The 25,733-nt window shown below is 51.6% G+C and overlaps 1 protein-coding gene across 2 annotated transcripts; it reads right to left on the reverse strand.

Moving 5' to 3' along the window:
* Nucleotides 1–786: 786 nt before the first annotated feature.
* SLC41A1 (solute carrier family 41 member 1) lies at nucleotides 787–19,976 on the reverse strand. Of its 2 annotated transcripts, none has more exons than XM_066565448.1 (11): nucleotides 19,876–19,976; nucleotides 17,451–18,553; nucleotides 14,168–14,275; nucleotides 9,930–10,001; nucleotides 8,037–8,181; nucleotides 7,796–7,942; nucleotides 7,132–7,279; nucleotides 6,980–7,059; nucleotides 6,418–6,552; nucleotides 5,486–5,634; nucleotides 787–3,348 (listed from the first exon to the last, which is right to left on the reverse strand). In XM_066565448.1, the coding sequence occupies exons 2-11, from the start codon at nucleotides 17,784–17,786 to the stop codon at nucleotides 3,163–3,165; spliced, it is 1,506 nt and encodes a 501-aa protein (XP_066421545.1). In that variant the 5' UTR covers nucleotides 17,787–18,553; nucleotides 19,876–19,976; the 3' UTR covers nucleotides 787–3,162. The 2 variants fall into 2 exon arrangements, with proteins under 2 accessions (XP_066421545.1, XP_066421544.1); XM_066565447.1 differs by lacking the exon at nucleotides 19,876–19,976 and adding an exon at nucleotides 18,874–18,945.
* Between the last annotated feature and the right edge of the window lie 5,757 nt (nucleotides 19,977–25,733).

The raw sequence follows: 25,733 nt of genomic DNA on the forward strand, positions 1-25,733 counted from the left end.
TGTTCCCCCGATCCTGATCCTGCTCTGTGCACCCCCAGATTCAGCCCCATACACCCAGGGTGTTTTTAGAAAATTGTTTACCCAGCATGTGAATTGTTTTAATTTAATGACCAATCACAGCCAGCTGTGTCAAACTCGCTGAGTCTGTCACAAGTTTTTATTATCCATTCTTTTCTAGCCTTCTGATGTATCCTTTCTTTAGTATAGTTTTACTATATAACTTCTTTTAATATAATATCATAAAATATAAATATAATAATATATCATAAAATAAAAATATAATATATCATCAAATATAAAATAAATCAGCCTTCTGAAAACTTAAAATCAAATTCTCTCACCTTGTCCTAAAAACCTCACAACACTACAGGATTCTGCACCAAGACCCTGCTCTGGACAGCCCTGCAGGGAAACACCAATTCCTGCAACTCCAGGGGTTTTTCTGCAGCCCAGAAGGGGCGGAACCCTTATTTACCCTTTTCTATTCCCTTTTATTCCACCAAATCAGCAGGAAAAGGGAGAGGCCACGTGGCAGCAGGCCCTGGATGCTGAACAAACACCTGAATTCCTGCTGGGAGCCCCCAGGAGCTGCCAGGACCTGCCCAAGGTCACCTGGCACTCACACTAATCCCAGTTTGCCTCATGCCCAGCAGTTTATTTGATTTTTGTAACTCTCCTAATCAAAAGAGAGCTCAAATAAGCCTCCAATTCAGCCTGAGCTCAAATAAGCCTCAAAACCTGAGTGGGGCCTTCAACCTGATGGAAAAAAAAAAAAACCCACCAGAGTCCAGATAAATAAATGTCATCTTTATTTAACCAAATATAATTTATCCATTAGGTCGACATCTGTCAGTTATAGGAACTATAAATAATTAAGACAGTCTTTTCTTCCTTTAATAAAAGAGTAAACCAGGATTTTCATCTGCAGGCAGCTGTAGAGTAGGCATGCATTGGAGTGCAACCAGTGGGAAGAGGTTTCTTTTGTTTTTGTTTGTTTTCCCATCAATATTCCTCAGTTTTAAATTAAATTCTTCCCTGACCATTCCCCAAGCACACCTTGGACCATATTTAATGTACAGACTCCCCCCCCCAGCCCCACCATGAGAGGCAGATTCCTCCTCTAGGGAATTTTTTCCTGGGGGATTAAGTGGTGATGTGACACCAGAAAGGCCAGCAGAGCTTCTCTTTATATCCATAAAAGCTGAAATGTTAATGGAAGGAAATCTTGCATTTAATTCCTCAACATCAGGCAGAGAAATCAGGTGAGCAGCTGAGAATATTCCAGAAAATATTATTCCAGAAAATATAATATTCCAGAAAACAATATAAAAAAAAAATTCCAGAAAATAATATTCCAGGAAAATAATATTCCAGAAATAATACTCCAGAAAAAATAATATTCCAGGATTCCCTGGGCTGAGAGCTCAGCACAGCAGGGACAGGGTTTGTTTTGTGGTTGGGTTTTTTCCCTTTGAGCACAGCTTTGGCCAAAGGAAAGCTCAGAAATGTCACCAGAGGGGAGAGAGGAGGATCAGAGCTGCTCCCACACGGGACATGGAGCACAGGAGGAGGGAAACTGAGCCTGATGCTGGATTAGCAAGGGAAAAAAAGGGGGAATCACCTCAAAAATACAAGACCTGCTCAGGAGGAGCAGCCTGGAGCCCAGCCCTGCCTCCTGCTCACCTCCTGCAGCAGGGAAGGGTTTGCAGAGCTCCAGACAGGGCCTGGAGCAGCCAGGAGCTTTGGTTTGGCTCTATCTGCTCTGTGGATTTCCAGAATTCCATCCTGACCCTGTTTTCCAACAATCCAGAACTCCTCCATCCTGACCCTCCTTTCCAACAGCATCATCTGGAGCCAGGCCCAGCTCTGGCCTGGGACATTGAGCCTGGCCTAACTTTGGTCTTGGTTTTACCCCTCTGGGTGCACTTGCTGTGGGTTTTTCCTGCCCTCCCAGCATGGCCTAAGGGGAAGAGCAGGAATTCCACAAAAAGCAGGAGGGGAAGCAGCAGAGGAGGGAACCCTGCCCTGCCAGGGCTCAGCCAGGGCCTCCCAGCTGGGCTGAGCCCCAGTAACCCCAGATTTGACACCAGGGCAGGGGGTTGGTTCCTGTTCCTGCTCCAAGAGCCAGGCCCCTGTGTGTGACACTGCATTTCCAGCTGGCAGAACAATCCCCTGGAGGTCCTTTCCTTACAGACACCAGGAGCAAAACGCTCCTGCCCAGCTGGGAGCACCCCAGGCTCAGCTGGGGGAGCTGCTGGGTGGCTTTTCCTGCCTGCAAGGAGCCCCTCAGCAGCCCAAAAGGAAACCTGGGCACAAAACCCAGGAGCTGTTTGTCCATCCACCCCTCTGGGAAGGTCAGCCAGGGGAATGGAGCAGCACCAGGAGGGCTCCAGCAGGGATCCCTGGCAGGGGGATGGTGATGGTGATGGGTAGGGAGAGCCCCCAGCCCCTCTGGGCCAGGCTCAGGGCAGCTGAGCTCAGCTCACCAAGGCAGGAGCAGCGTGCTGCACTCTGGGGTGGGTGGCAAAAGGGAGCCTGAAGCTGCCAGCAGAGCCCAGCCAGGAGCTGGGGGTCCCAAATGAGCTCACTCACATTCCTGGGGTGAACACAGGAGCCTTCCTCACCATTCTCCTCATCTCCCTTCACAGACACTCCCCATTTCTGGGTGTGGGCCCAGGCTGGAGCTTCAGGGAGCCAAGGCAGGTGTAGCCCATGCCCTGGGCTGTGAGGTTGTGCTTGGCTGGAAGGTGCCAGCTCAGCTGAACAGACCTGAGCTCCACCTGCAGGGTTTAAAAAACGCTTATGAAGCGAAAAAAGCAGCCCTGCACCTCGAGGGAGGGGGCAGGGGGGGCTCCCTGCATGACCTGACTGAGCAGGAACTTCTCTGGAACCTTGGTTCAGACACAACTGCTACGAAAATTGCACTTAGTGATTGTCTCGTTACACTTTTTGTTTGTTTGTTTGTCCTTCCCAAAACTAGGTAAGATTTTTCTTTTTTACAAACTCGGCTTGAAATATAAACCAGGTAAAATTCCCATTGAAAATAATGAGAATCCAGTATCAAAGGTGAAATCTTCCAGGGTGAGGGGTGGCAGGAGGGGGAGAAGCAAAGAAACAACAAATGGAAGGAGGAGAGCTGTGGGAAGGGAGGAGCAGGGAGGTTTAATCCCCAACGTCGGAGTCCCTGTCCCCGATGAGCCAGAGCACGTGGAAGCTGAGGGCCAGCAGCCCTGTCCCAATCAGGTCCCCCAGGGCTGTCAGGTACGGGATGGAGAAGTTGTCGGGGTCCAGGTGCCTGCCCCACATCCAGTGCACCATCCAGTCTGCGATGTAGAGCAGGATCAGCACCTGCAAGAGCCACGGTGAGCCCCTGTGTGACCCCACAGCAACTCTGCAGCCCCACGGCAGCCCTGCGACCCCACGGCAGCCCTGCGACCCCACTGCGGCCCTGCGACCCCACTGCGGCCCTGTGACTCCACTGCGGCCCTGCAGACCCCACAGCGGCCCTGCAGACCCCACAGCGGCCCTGTGACCCCACTGCGGCCCTGTGACCCCACTGCGGCCCTGTGACCCCACTGCGGCCCTGCAGACCCCACAGCGGCCCTGCAGACCCCACAGCGGCCCTGTGACCCCACTGCGGCCCTGTGACCCCCACTGCGGCCCTGTGACCCCCACTGCGGCCCTGTGACCCCACAATGGCCCTGCAGACCCCACTGCGGCCCTGTGACCCCACAGCGGCCCTGTGACCCCCACTGCGGCCCTGCAGACCCCACTGCGGCCCTGCAGACCCCACAGCGGCCCTGTGACCCCACTGCGGCCCTGTGACCCCACTGCGGCCCTGTGACCCCACTGCGGCCCTGTGACCCCACTGCGGCCCTGTGACCCCACTGCGGCCCTGCAGACCCTATGGCAGCCCTGCAGACCCCACAGCGGCCCTGTGACCCCACTGCGGCCCTGTGACCCCACAGCGGCCCTGTGACCCCCACTGCGGCCCTGCAGACCCTATGGCAGCCCTGCAGACCCCACAGCGGCCCTGTGACCCCACTGCGGCCCTGTGACCCCACAGCGGCCCTGTGACCCCCACTGCGGCCCTGTGACCCCACAGCGGCCCTGTGACCCCACAGCGGCCCTGTGACCCCCACTGCAGCCCTGCAGACTCCACTGCGGCCCTGTGACCCCCACTGCGGCCCTGTGACCCCACAGCGGCCCTGTGACCCCCACTGCAGCCCTGCAGACTCCACTGCGGCCCTGTGACCCCCACTGCGGCCCTGTGACCCCACTGCGGCCCTGTGACCCCCACTGCGGCCCTGTGACCCCCACTGCGGCCCTGTGACCCCACAGCGGCCCTGTGACCCCCACTGCGGCCCTGTGACCCCCACTGCGGCCCTGCAGACCCCACTGCGGCCCTGCAGACTCCACTGCGGCCCTGTGACCCCCACTGCGGCCCTGTGACCCCACTGCGGCCCTGTGACCCCACTGCGGCCCTGTGACCCCACTGCGGCCCTGCAGACCCCACGGCGGCCCTAAAAGTCCCACGGCGGCCCTGCCTGGCCCTGGGGAGCACAACCCCATAGGCACAACCACCCCATGGGAACAACAACCCCGTGGGCCACAATTAATGCCACAATTAACCCCATAGGCCACAATAATTCCATGGGAACAATTAATCCCACAGGCACAATTAACCCCATGGGCCACAACAACCCCACAGGCACAATTAACCCCATGGGCCACAACAACCCCATGGGCCACAACAACCCCACAGGCACAATTAACCCCATGGGCCACAACAACCCCACAGGCACAATTAACCCCATGGGCCACAACAGCCCCGTGGCCACAATAACTCCATGGGAACAACAACACCATGGGCACAACCACCCCATGGCCACAATTAACCCTATGGGAACAATTAACCCTGTGGGCACAACAACCCCACAGGCCACAACAACCCCACATCAACCCCATGGGAACAATTAACCCTATGGGAACAATTAACCCTATGGGAACAATTAACCCTATGGGCACAACAACCCCACAACAACCCCATGGGAACAATTAACCCCATGGCCACAACAAAATCTGCAGAGGGTCCTCCCAGGCCTTTGGGTCTTGTGTCCCTCACAGCCCCATGGGCTCCCCCAGCCCCAGGGAATGCCAGGGCAAAGGGCAGCACAGGGCACACATTCCCTGCCAAATTCCACATCCTCTTTTCATCACCAGGCCTTTCCAAATTGCCAAATCACCCCCCAGGACAGATCAGCACACTTTGGCTACCAAAAAGACTATAAAAAGAGACAAAAGGCAGATTTTGAAACTCCCCAGGAATGGCAGGATGGAAGAATTGTGTGCTCAGGTGCCCACGAAGGAATTCCTGAAGGATCCCTCTGCCCAGCACAGGATCTCTGGGCAGGGACAGGGACACCTGAGCAGGTGCCACCCGTGTCCCCTGAGGCAGCCCAGCCCCTCAGGGCTCCCAGCTCACCTGGAGCAGTGCTGCTGTCATGTAAAAGACGATGAAGATGAGGGTGAGCGTGGTGTGTCCCCCCTGCATGGAGTGGATGGTGTAGAGGAACACCAGGTGCCCGGGCACCACCAGCAGGAAGAGCACACGGGCAGAGCGGGAGTTCACGTCTGCAAAGGGCACAGAAGGACAGATTCAGACCCTGGAAGTGCCCAAGTGTCACACCCTGATTTTTTTAAGATTTTCTAAGCCTTCTGATGTTTACGTTCTTGTAGTGAAAATAACTCATTGTAAATAATTGTAAATTATTGTAAAATATATTTTATATTTTTAATATAAAATATATATTTAATGTATTTTATAAAATATAAATATATAGGTTTACATTTCCTATTTCAGGGGGAGCCTCTTGCCTTCCCTGAGCAGAACCTGGCTTTTCAAACCAAGACATCCACAAATCCCCTTCCTGCTCAGGATAATAAAGAACTGTTATTCCTATTCCCACATCTTTGCCTGAGAGCCTCATAATTTCAGAATTATAATAATTTGGGGGGAGGGGGCTTGCATTTCCTATTTCAGGGGGTGCCTCTTGCCTTCCTGAGTAGAACCTGTCTGTTCAAACCAAGACATCCACAAATCCCCTTCCAGCTCAGGATAATAAATAACTGTTATTCCTGCTCCCACATCTTTGCCTGAGAGCCCCTTAACTTCAAATTTATAACAATTTGGAGGGAGGGGAGTTTATAATTTCCCGTTTCTTGCCTTCCTTAGCAGAACCTGTCTGCTCAAACCGAGACATCCCCAAAACCCCTTCCAGCTCAGGACACCCCACACTCCCATTTCCCCTCCCCAGTCAGGCAGGGCAGCCCCAGCCTGACTTGAGCAGGGCTGTGCCCCCTTGGCTGTGCCCAGGGAGCCCAGCTGGCACCAAGCCCTGCCCTCCAGGGCTGTACCTGAGCTGCAGAAGGTGCTGCAGGGGCTGGGGCACTTCCGAGGGGCCGTGCCAGGGCCTTCTCCAGGCTCCCCACTCATGTGCAGGTAGGTGGAGATTCGGCTGGCCTGCACTGCCACCAGGTTGCCACCCACACCTGTGGGAGAGGTGGATTTCTGTGAGCCAGAGAGAAGTCTGAGAAGAGGAATTCTTCCAGTGTTTAGCCCTGGAAGAATTACCCACCAAGGTTGTTGGCATGGAAAGCAAGAAAGAAAGAATAGGGGGAAAAAAGGAAGGGGGAAAAGGAAAGGAAAGAAGGGGGAAAAGGAAGTGCCCCAGAGAGGAGAATGAGTGTCCTGAAGTTCCAGACCACCCCAGTTTGCCAAGAGCAGAGGGTGACAGGGGAGCCAAACCTGTGTGCCCTAGAGGAGAATGAGTGTCCTGAAATCCCACACCATCCCAGTTAGCCAAGAACAAAGGGTGACAGGGTGGCACAGGGTGTGCCCCGAGAGAGAATGAGTGTCCTGAAGCCCCAGACCAGCCCAGTTTGCCAAGAGCTGCAGCCCAGGGCGGGCAGGACTCACCATTGATGACTGGGGTGAACACTGCCATGCCAGCAAAGTTGGGGTCCGACACCGTCCTGTCCAAAATGAGCCCCCCGACGCTGCAGGGGAGAGGGGCGGTCAGTGCTGGGCTCACCTGGGGGGCTCTGGGCACAGGCCAGGGCCAGGCTCACCTGCTGATGGCCATGGCAATGATGACAGGCTCCCAGCCCGAGTAGAGCACCTCCCTGGTGGCAGAATTCCTCCTGGCAATGATGATCCAGATGGGCAGCAGGGACAGGAAGAAGGCGCACACCAAGGGGTTTGCGTAGGCTCTGCCCTCTGGGCAGGGGGAGAAGCAGAAAAAGAAGCAGAAAAGTCAAGGCCACGTCCCTCAGGAGCTCCAGGGACAGTCCAGGGCAGCCTGGAGTCTGCAGGATGTGGTGGTTCCTTGTCACAGCTGTAGCCTCTAAAACACCTGGATGTGTTCACCAGCAGATCTGAGTGAGATCTCTGCAATTCCAGCTCTTATCCCTGCTTCCCACTCCTGGGCAGCTGCTCCTTCAGCCCAGGATGAACCTGGCTGAGTCCCAGCCCCGTGTCCCAGGGAGGGAAGGAGGAGGAGGAAGGAGGGAGGAAGGAGGGAGCTCTCCCTGAGCACCTCACCTGGAGAGGAGGAGGAGTTCCAGGCAGTGAGAGGCTCCATCCCCTCCCCTAACCTGGACTAAGCCCAACTGAGGGAGCTCCAGAGCAGGAACCCCACACACCCCGAGGAAGATTCCAGAGGAAGAGGGTGAAGAAATGAGAGGGGGACACAGCAAGGAGCAGGCAGAGCCTGAGCCTTTTGCTGCTCCTCACCCAGCTCCTTGTACAGGCCCCAGCTGATCCCTGAGAGCAGGGCCAGGGTGATGAGGTCCCCCAGGCTGGCAGCGATCGGCGTGGCCACGTTGTCAGGATTGATCCCCATCTTCTTGGAGCCAATGATCACCCCAATCATAATCATGCCTGTAACCAGAAAGAGGCAAAAAACCCCCAAGATAAAGCCAAGGGGAGGTTAATATTTCAGGAGGAGGGGGCACAGCAGAGGGGGGACTCTCACCCAGGACTAGGGAAGCAATGAAGGCAGTGGCCACGCTGCTGGCACACAGCAGCACAGCGTGGTCCATGCTGAAGTGCCCATCTGGGATCCACCCAAACACCACGGCTGCAATCGAGGCCAGGAAACCAACCACGGTGGCCTGGACCTGGAAATGGAAAGCACAGGGTCACCAAGACACCAGGACAGTCCCACCATGGCCTGGAGCTGGAAATGGAAAGCACAGGGTCACCAAGACACCAGGACAGTCCCACCATGGCCTGGAGCTGGAAATGGAAAGCACAGGGTCACCAAGACACCAGGACAGTCCCAGGGAGTGGGGAGAACTTGAGTGTGTCTAGAAGAGGCAACGAGGTTGGAGAGGGGCTGGGAACACAAAAACCCTGTGAGGAAGCCCTGAGGGAGCTGGGGGTGCTCAGCCTGGAGCAAAGGAGACTCAGGGGTGCCCCCATCACTCTGCAGCTCCTGAAAGGTGCCTGTGCTCAGCTGGGGCTGGGCTCTGTCTCCAGGCACTGACACAACCAGAGCACACAGCCTCGAGCTGCACCAAGGGAAATACAGGCTGGAGAGCAGGGAAAAGTTTTTTCCTGAAAGGGTGATAAAGTGTGGGAAATGAATTTGTAGAGAATTAGGCATTTACAGCATGGTGTGGCAAAAGCTGATAGGCCAAGAAACACTTGTGATGTGTTGTAATTAGGAAATAGTTAACTTCTGATTGTGATGGTGTGAATTATAACACCTGTGTTGTCTCACCCTTCACATGAGACTGAAAAGGGAATAAAAGTTTTTAAGATGCCTCTGAGTTGCCCCATCTCTGGGTCAGAAAAGAGCATAATCTGACAATAAAGTTCTGGAATGTTCTGCCCAGGGAGGTGGTGGAGTCCCCATCCCTGGGGGTGTTTAACAAAGCCTGGATGTGGCACTGGGTGCCAGGGTTCAGTTGAGGGGTTGGGGCTGGGTTGGACTCCATGATCTCTAAGGTCTCTCCCAACCCAGTGATTCTGTGATTGTAGGAAACCTTGCCCAGCTGTAGCTGCCTCATCTCTGGAAGTGCCCATGGCCAGGTTACAGCAGCCTGGGAGAGTGGAAGGTGTCACTGCCCATGGGAAATGGATGAGCTTGTTGGAGTTCTGGATGCTGAGAATTTTAAACTTTCTGTGCTAACAGACTCTGACCCCCTGAGGCTGTGGAGAAGGCTTCCAAAATTGATTAACAGCACTGGGAGTATGGGTGTGTTCTTGGTTAAAAGTGTGCAATGTTACAGGGTGGAAAACTTAAGAGTTTGGGGTTTTAGAATACAGGAACAAATATGAAGCAAGATGGAGGTTTTAGGCTGTTCTTCTTTACCTTTTTTCTTCCTTCTTCATGGGTTTGGGTGGTATTTTGTAATTGGACAGAAAAGTCCACACTGAGGGCTTTGAGGGATCAGTTATTGCGTTAAAAGTGAAAATAATTTAGGTGTTATTTCTTAATTGGATAGTTTAGCCTGAAAAGACCTTGGAACAGGAGATAGTTGGCCATTTTGTGCCTTGTTAATGAGACTGCAGAACTCAGGCTGTGAGACTGTAACACTGATAAGAAACCACAAACACCTGAGTATGAACATGAACTATCAGCTCAAGTGCCTTCAATCCTGACCCCAACAGAGGCAGCAAAGGAAGCTGAAAACTGGCATGAACTTTAAGGTCCCTTCCAACCCAAACCACTCCATGATTTTATTCTATGATTCCAGGAGGGAAACCCCACCCAGGGGGATCAGAATCCAGCATGGCAACACCCAGCCCAGCCTGCAGGGCCACCATCAGACACAAACAGCAAATCCCAGGCACTGAAGCCTCCCACACCTGCCAAACTGGGCTTGTCCCAGCTGAGAATATTCCCCTTCCCTCTGCTTACCTGTATCAGAGCCATGTTCCCTGTAATCATCTTCCAGAGCTCTTTGTGTGAATCCATTTGGCCAATGTTAGCCTGTAAGAGGAAAACCATACACCATTGCAGCCTGGCAGCCCTTCACACCCGCCAACAGCCACATTCCTGCCTGCCAGGAGCAGGAGGGGAAACTCAAACCCTCAGGAGAACAATTCAGCAGAAAAGGGAGTGCAAAGGGGAATCAACACAACCAAAAATCCTAAAATTTTTGGTGTCACCAACCAAAAATCCAAAATTTTTGGTGTCACCAACCAAAAATCCAACATTTTTGGTGTCACCAACCAAAAATCTGATGGGAATGCTGCAAAATCAACAAGATCTCTCTGTGCCCCTGTGTGGTGGTGTTCACTGGGGTCCCAGGATGAGGGAGGAGATGAGAATCTTGACTCCATGTTTCAGAAGGCTGATTTATTATTTTATGATAATATATATTCAATTATGATATCTATATTCTATTAAAAGAAAATGAGAGGAAGGGAAAGGAAAAGGGAAAAGGGGAAGGGGAAAGGGGAAAAGAATGATAATAAAATCTTGTGACTGACCAGAGAGTCTGAGCCAGCTGGGCTGTGATTGGCCATTAATTAGAAACAACCCCATGAGCCCAATCCCAGATGCCCCTGTTGCATCCCACAGCAGCAGATAACCATTGGTTGCATTTCCTCTCTGAGGCTTCTCAAGAGAAAAGACCCTAAGGAAAGGATTTTCCATAAAATATATCCATGACACCCCTGCAGCCACAAACTGCATTGCCCAGGGCCCTCACACTGCTGGGCCTGGCTGGGTCAGGCTGCCCCAGGTCAGCAGCAAAGCCAGGGAAAGCTGCTGGGAAAAGCTGAGCAAACAAGGCTGGGGACACATGGGGACACAGAAAGGAGCAGGGCAGCCCTGGCACAGGGAGAGGCTGAGCAGGATGACCAGGATTAAAAAATAACCCAGGAAATGTCACTGTGGGGGACACCGAGCAGGAGCAGGAGGTGGAAAATGCTTCAATTCCTGCTGTAGGAGCCAAAATAAGGCAGAGGAATCGCTGCAGGGTATGAGATCTGCTCCTCCCTGCCACCTCCAGGGGCTTTATGGGAACAATGGGTAAATTTATACCCAATTGAGTAAATTTATACCAAATTTGCATCATTAGAAACTGATGAACTCAGGAAACAAGGGGGAGGCTCAAACACTGGAGTGGGAAATGCACTTTGAAGGAATGCATTTTGAATTTTGAAGGAGTTAGAGAAGGGACCTCTGAGTTTTTTAGATGATGGGATTTATTTTTCTTATCCTCCACACAGAGAGGAAGGGTGAGTTCAGCTCACATCTCCACTGCATGGCTCAGAAGGTCTCAAGACCCTTAGTTACAAGACTTTTTAAGGATTTATTGACCAATAAAACACTGCCAACAAGGGTATTTATGGTTTTGACCCAATCTTTAAATATTTCATCTTATGGACTCATGCTGCAGTGTGAGCTTTCTTAGCCAATCATGCTATGACACAAAAACCTACAGCACTGCATCCTAAACTTCTTCAAACTCGTGCAAAACAGCAGCAATTTCCTCCTCTCAGGTGGAAAATAAAACAAGAAATCCGGAAACTGATTAATTTGATTAATTAACTGATTGATTGACCCCCCTGCTCTCCTTGCTGGATGTGCTTTACTGAGATGCTCCCATCTCTGGGGCAAATTCTGGGCAGGGAGGAGGAAGGAATGGGGGAAAACCAACAAAAAGCTGAGTGGAGCAGCACAGCCAGCACAGGAATTTGAGCTCCATAAGAAGCCTGACCTTAAAATTCCAGCCCCATGGCAATTAGGCTGGGATTAGCATAACCTCCCTTAATCCTTTAACTAATGGGGGAGTTTTGCCTCTTAATTGTGAAAGGAATTTCTGAGGTGCCTTAAGGCAGCACTAATTAGGAACCCAAAGCCTGAGAAAGGACTCCAGGCTGTGGAGAGAGCTTGGAATTGTATTTGTGCCCAGACAAAGGAAGGAATGGTAAATCTGACTGTACGCTCTCAGAAGGCGAATTTATTATTTTAATATACTATATTATATTAAAGTATATTTAATATACTATACTATATTATATTAAAGAAATTATATTAATATACTATATTATATTATTTTAAATATACTGTATTATTTTAATATACTATATTATATTAAATTACTACATTACAATATATGATATTATATTATATACTGTATAATATTAAATTATATTATATTACATTAGAAAACTACACTAAAGAATACAAAAAAGATATTTACAGAAGGTTAAAAATATAAAAATAAAAACTTGTGACTCTCTTTCCAGAGTCTGACACAGCTTGGCTAAAGAGTCAACACAATTCACATTAAACCAATTAAACAATCACCTGTTAGATAAACAATCTCCAAACACATTCTAAAGCAGCAAAACACAGAAAAAACCCATGAAATAATTATTTTCCTTCTTCTCTGAAGCTTCTCAGCTTCTTAGAAGAAAAAATCTTAAAGAGATTTTTTGGAAAATATGAATGTAACACTTGTATTGTATTTATGGGGTGCCCAGATGAAGAAAGGAATGATAAATCTGACTCTGTGTTTTCAGAAGGCTAATTTATTATTTTAATATATTATATTATATTATATTAAAGAATACTATACTAAACTATCCTAAAGAATACAAAAAAGATATTTACAGAAGGTTAAAAATATAAAAATAAAAACTTGTGACTCTCTTTCCAGAGTCCGGCCCTGATTGGCCAAAGAGTCAACACAATTCACATTAAACCAATTAAACAATCACCTGTTAGATAAACAATCTCCAAACACATTCTAAAGCAGCAAAACACAGAAAAAAAACCATGAAAGAATTATTGTTTTCCTTTTTCTCTGAAGCTTCTCAGCTTCTTAGAAGAAAAATCCTAAACAAGGAGATTTTTTTGGAAAATTTGTTGGGACCCACAAATGCAGGGAGCTGTGGGCAGGGAGGAGCTCCCTACACCCACCTGGGAGCAGAGGTGCTCCTGTGCCAGCAGGCATGGGGAGGCTCCTGGATGCTCCTGCAGCTTCAATTCCATGATTTGGGGAGCACAGGAGGGAAGGCAGAGGCCAAAGCCTCTGGGGACAGGAGGAAGCAGCAGGACAGGGCAGGAGCCTGTGCTGGTGTGCCCGGGGCAGGTGGGGCCAGGTTCTGCACTCCTGACTGGCCACAGGCTGGGTCCTGGGCCAAAGCTGCTCCAGGAGGGGACACACAAGGGCCAAGCACCCCCCGAGCAGCAGGGAGAGGGTCCCTGGAGCCAGGACAGCAAAGATCCAAGGATGCCAACAGTGGAGAGGGAGACAAACAAAGGGAATTGTTGGTTTGGTTGTTTCAGAGAGAAGGGTTGAACAAAGCTCAGCCTCTGTCCCTGGAGGAGAGGAGGAGAGACCCAGAGAGAGCCCTGTGCAGCTCTGCTGTGCCCTCTCCTGCAGCAAGGGCTCAGAGGAAGGGGATGAGCCCAGCAGAATTTGGGTTATGGGATTTGTCTCCTTGGCAGCCTCACACCAAGAACTGTCACAACTGGGTATTGGCCACTCCTTGGCTGGCACTGGCACTGGCACATTGACCAAACAGGTCACAAAGGCTTTGTCTGGGCTACAATTGGTTAAAAACATGACGTTGGAGCCTGTTGATTTGGCTATGGCAACCTAAACATTCATTTTTGGTTGATCTACAGGCACATCTGCATGGCAGAAGGAAGTAAATAAAACTAACAAGTGCTAATAGATCACTGGATTCAACCCTAAATTTGGTTCAACCCTGTACTTGATTCAATTCCATATTTGCTTCAATTCCATATTTGATTCATCTCCATGGCCAGAGCCAGTTCCAGCAGGACAAAAGCCCAGCTGTGACCTCCATCCCTGGTCACTCTCCCTGCCAGCTCCCCTGTGCTCCCCAGCTGTCCCCAGGCCCCCTCCTGCCCTGGGGACATTCCTGTGCCCAGTTCCTGCTGGGACAGCTGGATCCCAGCCCCAGCACAGCACCTGAGCTGGCAGCAAAGCTCCAGCACCATTAACCCTTCACATCCCATCAGCCAGCAGGGTGTAAACACCTTCCCAGCACAGCTGGACCCCGGGCTCTGGGGTGCCTGGGGTCACTCACAGGGGGAAATTTGGGAATTTTACCCTCCCACACACACACAAAGCAGGTGTCCCTGTGCCTCCCCAGCTCCTGGGCACTCACAGCTGTGGACAGGCGGGATGCCAGGGTCATCTCCAGGTTCCCCTTCAGCCCCAGCAGAGCAGGAACCAAGATGAACACCTCAGTGACCTGTTTGAAGACGTCCCAGTGCTGCAAGGTTAAAGCACATTCAGTAAAACCAGGAAATGTCACCAAAGCACATTCAATAAAACCAGCAAATCTCACATTAAAGCACGTTCAATAAAACCAGCCAATCTCACCAAAGCACACTCAATAAAACCAGCACATCTCACCAAAACCAGGAAATGTCAGCAAAGCACACTCAATAAAACCAGGAAATGTCACCAAAGCACATTCAATAAAACCAGCAAATCTCACCCAAACACACTCAATAAATCCAACAAATCTCACCCAAGCACACTCAGTAAATCCAGCCCATCTCACCAAATCACACTCAATAAATCCAGCCCATCTCACCCAAACACAGTCAATAAATCCAGCCCATCTCACCCAAACACACTCAATAAAATCAGCAAATCTCACCCAAGCACACTCAATAAATCCAGCCCATCTCACCCAAGCACACTCAATAAATCCAGCCCATCTCCCTGTGGCTGGTGCCAGCCTTGGCTCTGTGCTCAGTGCCACCCCTCCCTGTCCCCTCTGTCACAGCCCTGAGAGCCCCCAGTGCCCCTCCTGCTGCCACACTGGGGATTTCCCACTGTGACATTTGCAGCAGTGAGCACAGCCCTGCCGGGCTGACAAAACAGCCCTGAGCCAGCAACTTCCAGTGAAAATCCCCCAGAGAGTCCCCAGGGACAAAATGTTTACACACCCAGAGGCCAAAACAGGGAAACATGGAGAGGCTTTGCCCAGTACTTGCAGTTTTTGGCAGATTTGAGTGCTGGAGTTTGGTCAGTCTCAGCTGAAAGCCTTTGCTGTGTCTTGCAAATATATATATATAAACTTTATATATATATATAAACTTTTTATACATATATATATATACATATATATATACAAAATGATATACATTATAGAATTATATATATTATAATAATAAAATAATGACATCTATTATAATAATAAAATAATGTATTAATATAATAATTATATAGTATAATATAATTTTATAAATATATGAATTTGCATGTAAAATTTTATATATATCATACAATTATATACATATAGAATGATACATATCTTATATTATTAACATAATATAATAACATAATAATTATACAGTATAATATCATTTTATAAATATATAAAAATTTAATATATAAAATATATATTTTATAAATATTTTTATATTTATAATATAATAAGAGACATTATATAATTATATATTATATATAATATAGTAACTATATAGTCAAATAATATAATATATATATTTGCAAGACACAGCAAAGACTCATAGCCTTTATTATATAATAATGAAATAATGAAATATAATAACAACAATAACAATAACAATAATAATAATAGTCCTTCAGCATCTGCCCAGGATCCCATGCAGCTCTGGAGGGGTGAGCTGGACCTGGGTGGTTCTGGAAAAATCATCCATCCTCCTTCCCAGCCATGGGAATTTAATCCCAAGGCTAAAGGGAGTTGGAGCTGCTGGCAGCACAGGCTGAGCTGCTGTGGGAATTCCACAGGAATTACAAAGTTTTACTCCTAAAGGCCACAGGAATCAGAACACAGGGCTGAGCCAGAGTCTCCCAGCCCCTTCTATTGTAGCTCTCAAATTTCTGTTTTTCCTTCAAATCCTGATTTTCTAAAAGGGCATCCTGAAGGTGAACTTCATTAAGGAATAATTTAGTTGTGTAGTTGATTGAATTGCAAATAACTGCTGACAAAAATTGTCCAGAACACTGTGAAAGTGCTGAAGGCTTCAGTGTAGTTTAGAGCATGAAAGATGAGAAGTGACATTATGAACACCATGTGTCAACACTGACCACAAGGGCAGTGCCTGCTCCAGGAAAAACTTTAGCTTGGGCTCAAATCACTTTGGGGAACTTCCAGAAGAGCCAGGCAAGGACCTTGTGAAGGGAAAACACGCTTGAAACTTCTTTATTTTTTTCAGAAAACGATTCCAGTAAAGCTGTCCTGGATTAATTTCCCCCGTCCAGCCTTTCCTGTTTGCAGTCACTTCCCAGCCGTCCCAGCAGGTCCCACCAGGAGGGGATGAGCAGAGCTCAAAGGCACGCAGGGAAGCTGCTGCTGTGGGCAGGGCAGCCCTGAGGAGCGGCTGCCTGAGCGCCCACAGATCCCAAAAAAACCCCTCTGACTTCCTGGCACGGGGGCTGACACCGGAGCCTCTCGCTGCCCACACCGCCAGGCCTTGTTTACCCGGCCCAGCAGCTCCAAGCTGAGCAGATTTTGGCTGCCCACAGCTCCCAGATGGCCGCGTCCCCACCCCAGAGCCCAGTGCTGTGCCCCAGGGAGGGGAGGCTCTGCCCAGGAGAAGCTGATCTGCTGCCAGGCACGCCTGGGGGACGCGGTGCGAGCAGCTCCGTCTGCAAAGGCAGCGTTCCCACATGGAAACACGGCCAGGCTGGCACATTCCCACAGGGAACACCTCAGTTTGCATCTAGGGGGAGCTGCCAGCTCCCTGCTGGCCTTTCCTAAAAGTCACCAGCACAGCCTTTCCAGGGGGAACTCTCCTGTCATCCCTGGGTGCCTCCAGGGCACAAGGAATGGTGCAGGAAGCTCTGGAATGAGCCTGGCACACACGGAGGGAAACATTTCCCTGGCTGGCACAGCCTGGGCCAGCACAGCCAGCACCTGAGTGGGAAAAGGACAAGAGGAGCCAGTCCCAGGGCTGGGGTGTCCCCAGGCAGCAGCAGGGAAGGGATTTGTTTCCAGCTGTGATGCACAGGCTGCATCTTCTCCTCTGAGTGCCCTCTCCCTCCTTCATTCCTCACTTCTCTTCCACCTCCTTAAATTACCTGAGCTGAATTTACAAAGCCAGGGTTGGCACAAGGAGATGGAGGGCTCCCCCATCTCCCCCATCCCCACCCAGCACACCAGGGATAAACTGTTTTCCCTCCTCCCCGTTGCTGAAGCAGCCCTGGTATTCCTTTATTGCAGCCCTGGCATTCCTTGGCTATTCCTTTTTTATTCCTTTATTAGTCCTTTATTATTCCTTTATTAGTCCTTTATCCCACCCAGCCCTGCAGAGTGCCAGGGGAGCACCAGCCCTACCTGCACCATGTCCAGCACCATACCAGCCCTACCTGCACCACCCCAGCCCTATCCCAGCCCTACCTGCACCACGTCCAGCCCCACCCCAGCCCTACCTGCACCATCCCAGCCCTACCTGCACGATGTCCAGCACCATTCCAGCAGCCACCGTGCCAAATCCAGCCAGCAGGAAGGGGAACAGCACCTGCAGCCCGATGGAAAACGAGGTCTCCTTCAGGGGCGAGGGGGGCTCAGGCCCCCGCTCCGTGCTGGTGTCATCGCTCTCGTTGCTCTGGCTGCCGTTTTCCAGCAGAGCATCCTCCTCCCTCACCCCTTTGGCGTTGGCACGGGACTCCAGCACCACCAGGTCCACGGCGGTGCCCTCGGGCCGCAGGAAATGCTCGGGCCCCGCGGGCTGCCCGCAGTCCCCGTTGGCCTGGGGGGGATCCTTGTGCTCCAGCGTGGATGTCATGCTGCAGGACACGCTCTCCTGACCCTTGGCTCGCTGGGCCTACAGCCAGCAGCTGCTCCAGGAGGGATCTTCTGCCAGCAGCTTATCCACACGGCCTTGCCAGCATCCAGGAGGGAGCTGTGCCAGCCCTGCTCGCCCGCCCGGGAGTGCAGAGCCTGCTCCTGCGGCAGAGATCCCCATCAAGCAGGGACACGGAGCACAGGGGACACGGCAGGAGCTGGGAATGGTTCAGTTCCCCCTGGCTCTGCTCCTCCCCAGCGCTCTGTGCTGCTGCAGCCGCCGAGGCACGATCCGAGCTCTCCTCCCGAGATGTGCGATGCCTTAGTGCATCTCCTCCCAGCTTTTCTCCAGCAGATGTGACGGGGCAGAGGGAAAAACAGACGAAGTAAAGGATGTAGAAGCTTAAAGGAACACCGAAGGAGAGGATTGGCTTTTAGACATGATCTCACTCAGGCTCTTCTTGCTGCCAGGGCTTTGCCAGCGGCACCGTCGCTCTGCAGGATTCCCCTTTGAAGGCTCCTGCGGGCTTTCTGCCACAACAGCCAGCGATTCCAGCAGGCTCCGAGTGTCCCTGCCGCCCTCCTCCTCCTCCTCCTCCCGCAGCAGGATTCCTCCCCCAGCAGCACGAGGCCAGCACAGTTCCTGTTACTCGCACCAACAGCAGCTCCCAGCGAGGGTTACTCACGCAGCTGGCCCGGCTGCAGGGTGGGGGCCGGCATTGGGGCAGCCTGGCACACAACGCGCTTTCCCGAGAGCTCGCCCGTCACCTGAAACACACGGGAGGAAAGCCGATATTCCGGGGGGTCCCGTGGCAGCCGCTCCATCCGTTTCCTCCAACCTTCGCCGTACCCCCACCTCTCCCCCGGCTGCGCTCCCGCTTCCCCGGCCACCCTCAGCGGCTGAGCCGGGGGCACCGGGACCCCGGGAGGGACCCGCAGGGCGATCCCCGCGGCCGGGGCTCCTCCCGCCTCCCGCAGCGCCCCGCGAGCCGCCAGCTCCGGAGCGGATCCCCGCGGGGATGCGGAACGGGGCTGCCGCCCGGCCGGTCCCCACGGTACCGCCGCCCGTGTCCCCGCGGTGCCGGTACCGTGTCCCCGCGGTGCCGGTACCGCCCGGTGCCGCTCGCTCCGCTCCCGCTGCGCACCCGCGGCTCCTCCGCCGCCCCGCGCTCTGCCCCGCCGGGCCCCGCCCCGCGCCGCCCTGACATCACCGCCGGCCAATGGCGGCCGCGCCCGCCCCGCCGCGCCGCGCTCCCATTGGTCCGACCCGCGTGGCGTCACGTCTGGCCCCGCCCCCGGTGAAAAGCGCGTCCCCGGTGCGGATAGGCCACGCCCCTTTGTCGGTGCGGGGGCGGGGCCTGTGAGTCACGTGTGGCTGAGCCCGCACCGGGCGACGGATCTGTCGGTCCGTCCCTCCGTCTGTCCGTCCTGCCATCCACTCTGCCGTCCATTCATCCATCCATCCTTCTGTCTGTCTGTCTGTCCATCCATCCATCCATCTATCCATCCCTCTATCCAGGGATCCATCCATCCATCCATTCATCCATCCATCCTGCTGTCTGTCCATCCATCTGTCCATCCCTCCATCCATCCACGGATCCACGGATCCATCCATCCATCCATCCATCCATCCATCCATCCATCCATAGATCCATCCCTCCATCCATCCATCATCCATGGATCCATCCATCATCCATCCATCCCTCCATCCATCCATCATCCATGGATCCATCCATCATCCATCCATCCATCCATCCATCCATCCATCCATCCATCCATCCATCCATCCATCCATCCATCCATCATCCATCCATCCATGGATCCATCATCCATCCATCCATCCATCCATGGATCCATCCATCATCCATCCATCCATCCATGGATCCATCATCCATCCATCCATCCATCCATGGATCCATCCCTCCATCCATCCATCCATCCCCCATCCATCCATCCATCCATCCATCCATCCCCCATCCATCCATCCCCCATCCATCCATAGATCCATCATCCATCCATCCTGCTGTCTGTCCATCCATCCATCCATCATCCATCCATGGATCCATCCCCCATGGTTTCCCTGCTCTCACCTGGGCCCTCTGTGGATCCCTCTTTGGGGAAGTCTCGTTGTGCCCCTCTGGGGACAGGGAGCTCACAGGTGCCAGAGGTGCCCGGCGGTGCCACCCCCAGGGCTGCTTCCAGGGAAACACAGCTGGATCCAGGCCAAGGAGCACCAAGGTGCTCAATCCCCTGGGTTCCAGGCCTCTGCCAGGCTGAGGCAGCTCTGAACAGAAGCTCAGCAATATTGTCACGTACTCTGCCTCTATTCTGCCAAACTGTCCCACAACAAATAAATAAAGAGCATAAAAACTCCTGCTACAGAGGTCAGGTCCTTGTTGCTCTGTAGAGTTCTGTGTTCCTGAATGAACCAGCTCCTCTGATTCACGCTTTCCTTTTATTTCCCCCTTTTTTTTTTTTTTTTCTTGTCATGAGTGGAAATTTTGAGCCGTTGTTTTTCCTTCCTGCCTTTCCTTTCCTCCCAGGAAACAGGCAGCAGCGAGTTATTGCTCAGGGTGATGATGTGAGCCCAGCTCCAGGCCTTGGAGACACAATCTGGGCCAATGAGGGTGCCTGGGACACTGGAAATGTGGGGGGAAGGGGAGGGCACATTCCCACATGGATCCAGGGACTCAGCCTGCCTGGAGCTGCTGACTTCACTCATTCCTCAAGGAAACAGCAGCAGTGCTGGGCAGGGATTTATTGTCACCCAAAGCTCTGCTGCTCCAGTTCTGTCTGCTTCCATCAAAAACTGGGCAAAGTGAGGTGTTCTCCTCGAGGATTTGGTGCTTTTGGAGAAGAGGATGAGAGGACCCTGTGGAGCAGAAAGCACAGAGAAAGCAGCACTGAAAAGGGACTTTTTATATGGCAGAGAGTGGCAGGACAAGGGGAATGGATTCCCACTGGCAGAGGGCAGGATAGATGGGATTTGGGAAGGAATTCCTCCCTGGGAGGTGCCCAGAGCAGCTGGGGCTGCCCCTGGATCCCTGGAAGTGCCCAAGGCCAGGCTGGGCAGGGCTTGGAGCAGCCTGGGATGGAGGAAGATGTCCCTGCCCATGGCAGGGGTAGAATGGAAAGGGGTCTAGAAAAACTCCTTCCCTAGAAAGGAAGGAGTGTGAAGTCCCTTCCGACCCAAACCATCCAGGGATTCTGGGATTTCAGGGATGAGGAGCCTTTGGGGTCATTTCACTCATTCTCAGCAGCAAGAAACCTCATGGAAAACTTGAGACATTTAGAGACACAACTCCAGCCACAGCCAACTTCCATGCCCAGCTGGGACTGCAGCTCCCAACCCTTCCTCCATCCTCCTTTGTCCAAACAAACCTGGCTGCAAGGCTCTGCTTCCACCTTCATCTTTCCTTCCTGACTCAGAAAATCCATCCCTCCCCCGGGATGGAGCCTCAATTCTTCCCTCACCTCCCCAAAAACAACGTGCACCCAAATGTGACCTCACTGCTCCCCAGCTGCAGGCTCAGGAAGTGGAAGTGTGGGGACAAAAGCTGCCTGAGACAAGAAAACAGAAATAGATAAAACCTCCCCCAGCGAGGCTGAGATCAAAAAAAGCAGAGGATGAAAGGGCAGGAAATTGGGTTTCCAATTGCAGGGAGCAGGTAGCAAAGGCAACAAAAAACGTTTGGAAAGGAAGGAGTTGAGCACTGAGCTGAGCTGGATCCTGGAATGTCTCCTGGAATGTGGTGCCCGTGTGTTTTACAGCAGCCACGTGATTCTGGCACTGCTGAACTGCCCAGCTCTGGGCCAGCACTCAGGAATGGCCTCAGGGATTCCCAGGAGAATCCAGCAGGATAAAAGGGTTTGGCCAAAATCACTTTAAAAGTCCTGATAGAGAAGTGTCAGTGCCTTGGGAGGTGCCTTTGCTCCCTGTCCTGGCTCCAGCACTGCCTCAATGGAGCCCCAGCTGCTCCTCCTCAGCAAGGATCCTGAGGGAACTTGTCCCTGCAGGACACGAGACAACACGAGAGCACACACACTGCTGCTCTCAAGGTGAAGGAAAGGGAAGTTTATTTTCTGACTCCAACAGTTATAGTTTTCTAAAAGTGACAGTGGATTGGAGGGTGACAGTGCCACCTCTCCAATGACACTGGACAAACCAACAGTTTATTAAATTTTTCTTCTTCTATAAAAGAACACAAAACAATCAGTTATTTACAGAAGGGGTGTGAGAAAGTTTGTTACAAGAATGTCAACATCAGAAGGCTTAGAAAATCTTTAAAAATCTGGGTGACAGGAACTGGGTTCTTAATTCCTTACAAACAAGAACCTCAGCAGGAAAACAAACCTGAGCAGGTTATAGAGCAGGACCTGTCCCTTCAGATGTCACTGCAGGGCACAAGCAGCTCACAAGGGCAGGGAACCACGTCAGCAGCTGGCCCTGAGCTGGGGCAGAAATGCAGCTCCAGGATTCCTGTTTTGCCAGCCTGGAAGCAAACAAACCCATCTCCATCCTTTTTTCCAAGGTCCCAGCTGTGCTCCTGGGTCCCCCACGTGCTGGGGCTGCTGTGACAAACACGGGGCAGCCCCTGGCAGGTCCCTCCCTGGTGGCCACGTGAGAGCACCTGGGCCTGGCTTTCCTGTGTTCCACAAGGTCGGCGGATCCGGTGGGGCAGCAGGGACAGGGACACCTGTCAGGGAGCCACTGGGGATGTGCCTCACATGGCAGCTGTGTTCCACTAATGGGCTGGGAGGAAATGCTTTTATAGCCAGAATTATGCTGAAGAAAACACTGATACCACAAAGCTGGCCAGGCCAGAGACTGATAATAAAAAAATACACAATAATCTCTTAATTCCCCCCTATTTCCATGAAGACACTCTCACTTCCCAAAATCCCAAAGAGGATTTTGGATGAACATGGTTACATACAACAAGGCAGTCCTGCAGTACCAACATTTAGAAATCCAAGTGGGAGGAGATCAGATCCAGAATATCTGAGCCAGGCCTCTCCATGGGATAATAAAAAAATAAAATAAAAAAAAAATACACAATAATCTCTTAATTCCCCCCTATTTCCATGAAGACACTCTCACTTCCCAAAATCCCAAAGAGGATTTTGGATGAACATGTTTACATACAACAAGGCAGTCCTGCAGAATCAACATTTAGAAATCCAAGTGGGAGGAGATCAGATCCACAATATCTGAGCCAGGCCTCTCCATGGGATCATCTGTGTAGTGCAAGGCCAGGCACAGTGTTCAAGGGATCTGAGCATGTACAGGGCTGCAGTGAACCACACCATTGTGCTGGGTTAAAAACATCAATTAAAAGAGGCATGAGAAGCACCCTGAGAAAAGCTGCATGGTTTGAATGTCACTTGTAAGACCCCCTGCCCTGTGAGCAACCCCTGAGTGCCAAAGAGCATTTTCCCTTTGTCCCCTGCCCCCTTGCTCTAACCACCCTTCCATGTGCTCATTTTCCTTCCTGCTGAGAAGTGACTGCAGCTTCCTCTGGGCCCCCCAGCACAGCTCTGAGCTCAGCCCTGCAATCAGCAGAGGGATCTGCAGGGAGCAGGGCCCTCCCTTCCCCAGCAGGCTGAGCCCTTTATCTCTGTGGGAGCGGAAAGCTGAGCCAAGCCCCTGCTCCAGTGTCACACAGCCCTCTCTGAGCTGCCCAGCCAGGAAAATCATCCCCTGGGCAGCATTTCTGCACCACTGCAGGCCCTGAGATGGTGGCACATGCTGCAGACACCTCACAGCAGCACATCTGCAAAGGGTTGATGCAAGAGCCTGAATTCAGGACTGAAGGGACAAAAATTCTGTAAAAGTTCCAGAGCACCAGCAAAGGGTGAAGAGATTGGCAAGAATTTGTGAAGGGTTCAAGCAGCAGCAGGAAGAGCAGTGAAAATTCGAGAATTCAGGGTGACAGACTGAGCTGCAGGTGAGGAATGCTCCTCTCTATCAGCACAGGGTGTGGCTGAGCAGCCTCCAGGTTCTCAGTGCACGTCTCACCCCACAGCACTGAGACAGGGAAATTTTCACAGCACCTGCTGGAGAAAATGGATTTCAGCAGCTCCATGAAATAGCAAGTGAAACAGCAAAAGAGGAGCCAAGGATGCAAGTGTCAAATGCAAAGCTGGAGGAAATAACTCTGTAAACACCTTGTTCCTCCAGCTCTGAGCCTGAACTCCCCCCGGCCACTTGGGGTTGAAAATAAACCAAGTTCTGTTAAAGAGAGCCCAGCAACAGAGCTTTCTTTAGAAAATGCAGGTGTGGGATGTGATCTTTTCCCCAGGGTGCAGCAGGCCCGGCTCAGCTGGCCCTCAGCAGCCTGACAACCTCACACAGCTCACCTGGAGTCAGTGCTGGCACAGGAATGTCAGCTGTGCAGATTTGGGGAAAAACGGCAAAAATGGAGTTGTTATGGATGTACCACACGCTGGAATTGGGCTAACACAGTGCTCCAATCACATCTGTCAGCATGACTGAGTTACCTGAGTTCAGAGCAGAAAATCAGGCTCTTCCTTCCTTCTCTGAGTCAGAGGTAATTGCTCTCCCTGCTCCAGGCACGGTGACTCACTGCAGCACAAAAAGAATAGCTCCTGGAGTCACTCTCTGTGCTTCCATCATGTGCTTGGCACTCTCCAGTAACTGCTCACACCATGCAAGCTTGGAGGGGATATGAACAGAAAAGGCATCGTTCATATTATTGTTGTTATTGATGGGAATTTCACATTCTACTTAGGAAAAGTGGCATTTTCAGCAGCATCTCTTGTACAGGGAAATGGGGTGGGAAGAGATCTGTGCAGACACCAAACACTGAGTGACTCCCTGGGACTGTGTCACACAACCACGACCTGGCAGCAAATGTGATAAAATAAAGAGGCTTAAAGAGCACAAAGGCCAAGCTGCCCCATGGAAAAAGCAGGGATAATCATCAGGAGGGATGGGAAAATGGGTAAGGATGGGAATGTGCAGTTTCCCCAGCGGATCCTGCAGGACAGGCTCTGTTTAAAGCACTTTAGTGGCCCCTGAGGTGGCAGCAAAGCTCTGCTGAGCACATCCCCAGTGCAGAGGCCCTGCAAGATCCCAGGCCTGGCTGAGGAGCTGCACTCCATGAGCTCTGCAAGGAGCTGCCCCAGCCAAAATCTCAGGGCACACATTCACCAGGAGCTGCCAAACCCAGCCCTGCCTTCCCAGCACCCTCTGCCCTTCACTGTTCTTCAGCAGCAAAATGAACTTTCTTCCTTTAAAGAAACAATCCTCACCAGAACAGAAGTGAGGGGGTTCTGGCTGGGGGAAGATTACAGAATATAAAGATGCTTTATGTCTTTAGGACATATTTGCTGGTACAACAGGCAAGAAATCCCTCCTTCCACACCTCAGCAGCATGACCCAGGTCAGCACTTTCACAACCTGTGCTCTCTCATGGGATTTTTTTCCCATTTTCTCCCTGTTTTCCCTCTGACTGGCAGCACAACCATCAGCTGTTAAACAATATTGCCCCTCTACAGCCAAAGCAAAGGCTTTAAACTCACTTTTACAGAGATTTGCCAGAGAAAAAAACAACAACAAATCCTTCTGTGCACCTCCCACTGCCAGGGCTGTGCTCCATTCAGTGCTGTGCCCTGACACATCACTTTTGCTGTGCCTGCACACAGGAGCTCACAGGAGCAGTGGCACCTCCACAAAAGAGCCACAGCCACGTGCCTGAACAAATCACAAAGTGTAGCAAACCAGAAAAGGTGCAAACGATTTACTGCCCAACAATGCCTGGCCAGGGTGAGCTGATTTTGTGTAGAAAAGGCAGCCAAGATTAAAGCTGGCTGGAAAATAGGTGGGTTTGTTTTGATGGAAACTTCATGGATTGCTCAGGTGTGGAAATGACTTCACTGCAATTACACAGCTACATAAAAAGAAGAAATAATCATCAGAAAAGAA

The sequence above is a fragment of the Molothrus aeneus genome, chromosome 24 (assembly GCF_037042795.1).
Source record: "Molothrus aeneus isolate 106 chromosome 24, BPBGC_Maene_1.0, whole genome shotgun sequence".
Classification (NCBI taxonomy): Eukaryota; Metazoa; Chordata; class Aves; order Passeriformes; family Icteridae; genus Molothrus; species Molothrus aeneus.

Excerpts from the sequence above, each read along its gene's own strand:
- SLC41A1 (XM_066565448.1), bottom strand. The coding sequence starts at position 17,786 with ATGACATCCACGCTGGAGCACAAGGATCCCCCCCAGGCCAACGGGGAC. Across the intron at positions 6,553-6,979 it reads GTTCACCCCAGTCATCAATG|GTGTGGGTGGCAACCTGGTG; the intron begins GTGAGTCCTGCC and ends CCTCTCCCACAG. Across the intron at positions 5,635-6,417 it reads CAGCACCTTCTGCAGCTCAG|ACGTGAACTCCCGCTCTGCC; the intron begins GTACAGCCCTGG and ends TGCCCTTTGCAG.